Source organism: Fundulus heteroclitus, chromosome 24 (assembly GCF_011125445.2).
Source record: "Fundulus heteroclitus isolate FHET01 chromosome 24, MU-UCD_Fhet_4.1, whole genome shotgun sequence".
In the NCBI taxonomy this organism is placed as follows: domain Eukaryota; kingdom Metazoa; phylum Chordata; class Actinopteri; order Cyprinodontiformes; family Fundulidae; genus Fundulus; species Fundulus heteroclitus.
Genome location: NC_046384.1, coordinates 17,131,535 through 17,139,380, shown reverse-complemented (window position 1 = coordinate 17,139,380; position 7,846 = coordinate 17,131,535). Strand labels below are relative to the sequence as shown.

Sequence of the window (7,846 nt, the reverse complement as noted above, 5' to 3'; positions counted from 1 at the left end):
CATTTGTGTGTGTGTGTGTGTGTGTGGGGGGGGGGGGGTGCGTCCACATGTGGGTGTATGTTAAAGGGGGTGTTAATAAAGATTTCCCACAAAATCCCACCAAAACACACTAAAGTTTGCAACTGTAACATGAAATGTGCAAACGGCTTGATGGGTGTGGGCACTTTGGAGAAGCTGTTTGGGTGGGCTTAATATTGCTTTTGCAGGATCCCCTCCTGACATGTCTGGGGCTTATTACACGTCACAGTCACAGTTCTGACTAAAACACTGCAGATGGATGAGGGGGGGGATGGCGCAAGAAGGATAACTATTACCCCCCCCCCCCCCCCCCCCCCTCCCAGCTGATGTAATAATCTCAAACGGTGGAGTATAATGCGGATCCATAGGAGATGGGAACATGTTCCAGCCCCCTCCTCCTTTTCTGTGCAGTTTTTGCAACAAAAAAGAGGGGGTGTTTTTTTTTTTTTTTTTTCTTATCTGGGAGAGAGTAAAAAGTAAAAAAAAAAAAAAAAAAAAAACGTCACGCACACATGCGCATACAGGGAGCCACACTGACGCATCTTTTGTTTTCTTTCTCTCTCACTTTCTCGCTCCCTCTCAGCTGGTCTGAGGCATGCCTATAGCGGACGGTTTGGTTTACCGCATTCAACAGTGTTTTCCCAGTCGGAGCGGAGTTAGAGCCGTGGAAGTAAATGAGAAAAATTGTAACGAGGAGGAAGAGAAGGAGCTTCATTGGAGCAATTTTTTTTTTTTTTACATTTTTTTTTTTGGCAACAACACACAAAACTGAACTGTGCTTTGGATGATGCGGACTGAGGCGGTTTTCCTTGGAGCTTCAAACGAGAAGATTTAATCATCAGCAGCTGTAAAGACTGTCTTTTTCTTTTCCTTTTCTATTTCAGTGGATTGCTTTTCCCCTTTCTTTCCCTTAGTCAGGATTTTTGCCACTACAGCTCAGTAGAGGGTGTCAGATCTTCCTCGCAGTGGCGCGCTGTGTGGATGAGCTTGTCTTATTGTGACAGAAAACACACACACACACACAGAGAGAGAAAAAAAAAACAAGAAAAGGATAACGGGGTGCCGAAACGACACGAAGTGAAGGGGATGTGAAAGAGGGGGATGCGGGTGTTTAGGATCAGCTGCGCAGGCTGTGAATTCAGCACCAGAGGAGGGGGAGGAGAGAGAGGAGAGAGGGGGAAAGAGGACAGATCTCATCGCCGCAGCGAGCCGCACGACTCCGGGAGATTTCTTCAGCTTTCCGTCTGCGCGCCAAGGTCAGTGTGAAAGGAGCCGAGAAAAAGAAATAAACAGATTACATTTAGGATGTTCTGGAAACTGCTGCTTTTGCCTGCTGCCGATTTCAACCGGAGGGGTTTTTTTCCCAACGTGAATGGGGACCTTTTGTTTTAATTCTTGAGTCAAGCTTGGACGTCTGGACACACAGCCTGGATGTGCTCCTTATCTCCCTCCTAAATGTCTCCATCTCCATCCCCCCCTCCTCCACCGCCACCTCTCGCTGATGCAGACTAGATCCGCAGCTCCTCCATGTCTTGAAAGGCGGGAATGAATCGTTCTCGCTGAGAGAGAGAGAGAGAGAGAGAGAGAAAAAAAAAAAAAAACCAAGAGGGGAAAATGCTGCTCTGGATCGTCCTGCTGAATGCGGCTCTCTGCGTTGCCAGTGGAAATGTCACCAGGGAGGTTTGCAAGGAGAAGATCTGCTCCTGCAGCGAGGTGGAGGGTGACCTGCACGTCGACTGCGAGAAGCGAGGCTTGAACACGCTGCGGCACCTGACCGGCCCCAGCTCCCACTTCTACCACCTGCTGCTGCATGGCAACTCGCTGTCCAGGCTCTTCCCCAACGAGTTTGCCAACTTCTACAATGCCGTGAGCCTGCACCTGGAGAGCAACGGCCTGCACGACATCGTGCCCGGTGCCTTCCTGGGGCTGCAGCTGGTCAAGAGGCTGCACATCAGCAACAACAAGATCCGATCGTTCAAGAAAAGCACCTTCCTGGGCTTAGACGACTTAGAATACCTCCAGGCCGACTTCAATTTGCTGCGGGACATCGACCCAGCTGTTTTCAGGGACCTAAATAAACTGGAAGTTCTGATACTGAACGACAACCTCATCAGCGCGCTACCTATAAACGTGTTCCAGCACGTGCCCATCACGCATCTCGATCTGCGGGGGAACCGGATCAAAACGTTGCCTTACGAGGGGATTCTCGAGCAAATACCTGGCATCGCCGAGGTGCTGCTGGAGGACAACCCGTGGGACTGCAACTGTGAGCTAGTGTCTCTGAAGGAGTGGCTGGAGAACATACCACGCAATGCCCTCATTGGGAGGGTGGTCTGTGAGGCCCCCACCAGGCTGCAGGGTAGTGACCTGAATGAGACCACAGAGGCGGAGCTGTGTCCATCACAGAGTGAGGGTGGAGATAGTAGCCTGGTTGCCCCTCCCACTCAGGAGGACACCTCTCGTCCCACGCCTTACAAGCCCAGCAGAACTGCTAGTAGTGGGCCCCCTACGCCTGGAGCCAATGGTTCCAAGGACCCTTCCAAGTTCCACGAGAACTGGCAGCTGAGAATAAAGCCCACTCCAGTAATGGCGGTGGCAGATGTAAATGGAGATGGTGGTGGTGGAGAGCAGCTGCGCAATGTGACATGCCCACAGCCATGCAGCTGCAAGCTGGTGGGCTCCAGACAGGGGCTGGGAGTCAACTGCGAGGGCAAAAAGATTGAGAGCCTGGCAGGCCTCAAGCCGAAGCCTCTGGCTGCCCACGAGCTGAACATGAGAGACAACAACATCCACGCAGTAAAGAGGAACCAGCTGCTTGGCTATTCTAGCCTCAACCTGCTGGATCTTGGAGGGAACAACATTAAGATTGTTGACAACAGCACGTTCCAGAACCAGAGTGAGCTCCGGTGGCTGTACATGGATAAGAACTACCTGGATACTCTAATGGCTGAGATGTTTGTGGGCCTTGTAAATCTGGAATACCTCAGTTTGGAATACAATGACATCCAGTTGATAGTGGCAGGAGCGTTCAGCCCCATGCCAAATCTGAGGGTTCTGTTCCTGAACAACAACTTGCTCAAGGCTCTTCCTGTGGATGCTTTCCTTGGGATTTCTTTGTCCAAAATCAGCCTGCATAACAATTACTTCCCCTATCTCCCCGTGACTGGTGTGTTGGACCAGCTTAACTCCATCATCCAGATTGACCTGCACGGGAACCCATGGGATTGCTCGTGCAAAATTGTGCCCTTCAAACAGTGGACCGAGAGGCTTGGGGCCGACGTGATAGTGAGCGACCTCAAGTGTGAGTCCCCAGAGGAGTTCTGGAAACGGGACTTCCGTTATGTGCGTAATGACCTCATGTGCCCCAAGCTGTCTGATGGTGTCCCACTCACGCCAGTGACCACCCGAGCCAGTGACTCGGGTGGCACACGCTCAAACTCGTACTTGGAACCCAACAGGGTGTCCATTTCGGTGCTTGTGCCCGGGCTGCTGCTTGTGTTTGTCACATCCGCCTTCACGGTGGTGGGGATGCTTGTGTTCATCCTGCGCAACCGGAAGAGGTCGAAGCGGCGGGACGGCAACTCATCCGCGTCGGAGATCAACTCCTTACAGACGGTGTGTGACTCGTCCTACTGGCACAGTGGGCCGTATCATGCAGACGGAGGCGCCCATCGGGGCTTTGACTGCAGCACGCACCTTTCAGCTGTGGATGATGCATAAAATACAGAGGATGGATTACAAACTGTAGACAAAAAACTGCAAGAATTCATTAAAGATCGGGGTCCGAAACTTGTTCATGAACGTGTAAGTCAGCCTGGAAGCTGCACAAGCCCCTACTCTGTAATATATGTATTTGCCAAGCCCCTCTGGCTTGGCTTACACCCTCCACTCCTCCCTTCCTCCCTCCTCTCTGCTGCAATCGGACTACGGATCTGGAGACAGGAGAAAAAAAAGAGGGAGAGAGAGGTGGTAAAGGGAGCCAGAGCGAGGGTGTGTGTATGTATGTGAAAAAGAGTAAGGAACGACCTGGGGAATGGTGCACGAACGCATGAATGTACATGTAAATATCCGGACTGATGTATCATAAAAATGCATGATGATATTTCCGCATGGTTTCAACAAGACACACGACAGGCGAGGAACCATAACCACAAACCGGGAAGCAAACTCGACCCTCCCCTCCCCTCTCATGTTATATACCAACACAATGGCTATATATATATAGATATTAAGAATTATATATGACTACTACAAAGTGCCATTTCTCTATTTTTTGTGAACCTGCAGTTAGGATTTGTATTTGTTGTTTAAAACTTGTTCAGAGCTGAAAGAGATGAAAAGAAAATTGTCAACCGGGGAAGGAGTGATCAAAGTGAAGCTGTCAATGCATGTTCTTTTTTTCTTATTACCATTTCAGCTTATCAGTTGATCATCAGTTAATATCTGGGGTTATTTTTACTGTATACCAGGTTGTAAAGCCGGCACCAAACATAGTCAAACTAAGCAGTTGCCTAGGCCCTTAAGCCTAGCATATATTGTCTTACAAATGTCATGTTCAAATTTGCTCATTCAGTTTCCAAATTTAAACCAATTTAAAATTCTTTAAATTTGAATTTTGAATGAGTGACAAATGTATGGTCACAAAGCTTGATGCCGGCTCTGCTAGATGGTTGCAGATTAAAATCCCCAGAATTAAAAGGCTGTGTGTGCAGAAGGCCAAAAGTGCCACAATAACCTAAATAAATAACTCATTAAATTATCACTTCAGTGTATTTTGGTCCATAACAGTGTATAAACTAATTCAATCTTCAAAATATTATGTATATTTTAACATGAAATAAACATTTTAAATATTGAAGTTCACATTTTAATATACATTTATATATTTATTGGCATATTTAGATCATTCTGATATGGTTATTTATTAAATGTGTGTATTTGATTTTTTTATTTTTAAATATACCACACATTATTTAATGATTTATGTATTTATGACATTTTGGCACATTTGGCTCTCCGTTGCGGTGATCATCTCCTTTTATGAATGTACAAAAACATGAATAAGACTAAGAAAAAATGCTGTTCTTTTTTAAATGGTGTGCCAATTGTTGAAGATATTCAGACATGCAGATGAGCATGACCAATTAACGTCACTCAGATGCTTATGCTGCAAAGTTCATGTAGCTCCAATAACAGTTATGTGGTTCCTTTTTTGTGTATGTGTCAATGAACATAGCCTGCTTTTGGGTGAGAGGAAGAAGAAAAAAAAAATAACAAAAAGGTAAATTTGGGGTGGTGAATAGGGGGGGTTTGTACCATCATATTTTTTCAACAACTGTGCAAAGAGGTGTTTCTGATTATTCATTGGATCTATGTAAACAGATAGATGAACATACATTAGGATAGGGCGCTTTTTTTTCTTTTTAATGTGATAAAAACAATATTCCTCCACACAAAATAGCTTCTGGCTGTGATTCACTTCCATCATATTGTGAGCTTTTGTAAAGCCATCTTAATCCTGTCCAAATACAAGAACTGTGACGGGCAGTATTTACTGCGAAATCAGGCCGCAGTTTGGGGTGGGGGGGTGGGCACATACGCATACATATAGGCGATTAGTTAATGCAAGATGCCTTCTTTAAAGTCAGTTTTTTTTAGGAAACTTGAAACACTCCTCCTTTGGGTTGCATGGGCTGATTTTTTTTTTTCCTTTTTCCCTTTTTTATGTGGGGTTACTTTTACTGTGTAGCTGTTTTACACAGCTCAGCTGCCCTTGGAGGGGGCCAGGATCTACAGCCTGGCCTGAGTTGCTTTATTCAAAACATTTTTATAATTTTCAATTTTCCAAACATAGTTTGTGTCTAAAATTTCATTAGATATACATTTGGACTGGTTTAACAATTAGATTTTTTTTTAATGTATTTTGCTGTTTGCTATTGAGCTTGTGTGCACAAATATGCCAAAATTAAGCAAAATATCTACCTAATTTGGTAATAATCTACTTTTTTTTGCCACAGCCTTGATGTTAGTTTGCAGACTTGATGCAAGATGTATATACTTCCCTTCAATCCTCCTAAACTTTACACCCCTTTTCCCCTCTCTTCCCCATTTGCAAACTCCACAAATACACAGCAGCTTGTTAACTAACGTCTCCCATATACTGTTAGTATTATTGTTTTTCTTAGATACGTTTTGGTCCAACCACCTGATTTACCCTTCTTCCAAGTTTTACCTGTGCAGCCACATTGGGATTGGAGGGTTGGGGGTTGTTACATTGTCGGGCAACCATGACTATACTGTGGTGTATTAACTGTGCCACAGAACCACTGATGATAACAATGATTTGTCATGATTTTCAAAAGCTGTGTTTCAAAGTTACATTTATATGCTTTGCGATATTTGACCTGCTTATATTTTGTTAAATAAAGTGTGGTTGAGGTTGAGTAAAAAAATGGGAATGATGCCTGCTTTTAGTAATTTCTCATTGTAATGTATTAGGGTGTTGCCCTATGACGTTTTGTATCTTGGGAGTTTTTTTTCTTCATAGGGTTTGAAACAACTGAATGTTTTGTATCATCAATGCCCCGGTTCATACAGTCACAGCCAACTGGTAATAATTAGAGTTGCCATATATCTATTATATTTCCTTTCATATTTCATAAGAGGCAACTGGCCCAATCAGGGATTATAATCGGTCAGTGGAAATAGGAGGTAAAATAAAATATATGTTGAATATATTGACTAGAATTGAATAAAATTAGTTTTGGACGTATTTATATTAGTGTCTAAATGTGTCATCAAAATACCACGTTATATTGATGTTATGTGGTTACCTCTATGGTCTAAAATGTTTAACTGGGGGGAGTAGGATGGAATCAGGTGGGACTGTAAGTACAAAACATGGATGCGAATAGGCTGGGGGTCAAAATCTTCCAAAGCGAATTGACTGATGCACATCGTCTTTGCACAAACTGTTGTACACAAGCTTCATGAATTGTGAGTGAAAGATACATATGAAGGTGGGCATAAACAGAATGATTTTTACTGGATGCTTAAGCTTTATTTATTTATACAGCTTGTTAAATGTAATTTCTTTTTAGATTTTTAGATTTACACAATTTTAAATCACGGTGTTCTTAATGTTGGGCGATAACTTACATAGATAGTGTTAAGTTAACAGTAACAATGGCCGTTTCTGATAAAACAATTTTTGCACACTGGTACATGTTAATTATATTTGTTCATTTCTGACACAAAAAGTCATATAGCGCAAAAAAAACAACAAAAAAAAACAGCAGTTTAAGAAAATGCTACTTCATCTTTTACTTGCCTTATTTTACCATTGGATTTCTCACTGATGCATATTTTCTGTGCGCATTCTGTTGTACACAAGCTGGGAAGAAAAAACCCCAAAATGTTTGGATTTCAAAATACTGGTTAATGTTTTCGACTGGCTAAAGCTTACCTTGATTGGAGCCAATGTTTAGATGAAAAATAAATAAACATGAATTTTTTTAATTATTATTCTTGATACTTAATATCTGTATTAGTCAATGATTTACATAAGTCAAAATTATATAATTACAAATAACCATGTTAGATTATTAGCAACCCATGTCAAAACTGTGATGCATAAGTTATTCAAACGTTGTCAAAGCAGGATCTTATACAAAAACCAATGTAGCGTAAAACATTAAATTTAGTAGGTTAGCTATTTTATTGATTTTAAACCCGAATATCCGTACTTTATCATAATAAAGTTATTCTGGCCAGTTGCAACTCCAGATTTGTATTCTGTTTCACATGAAGGGTCGTTGGTGATGAGCTC

The 7,846-nt window shown here is 43.2% G+C and overlaps 1 protein-coding gene across 1 annotated transcript; it reads left to right on the top strand.

The window, feature by feature from the left end:
• The first annotated feature begins 572 nt into the window (after positions 1 to 572).
• Positions 573 to 7,540, top strand: LOC105932549 (SLIT and NTRK-like protein 1). The gene has a single exon (XM_012871771.3). The coding sequence runs from the start codon at positions 1,633 to 1,635 to the stop codon at positions 3,736 to 3,738; it is 2,106 nt and encodes a 701-aa protein (XP_012727225.2). The 5' UTR covers positions 573 to 1,632; the 3' UTR covers positions 3,739 to 7,540.
• The last annotated feature ends 306 nt before the right edge of the window (positions 7,541 to 7,846 follow it).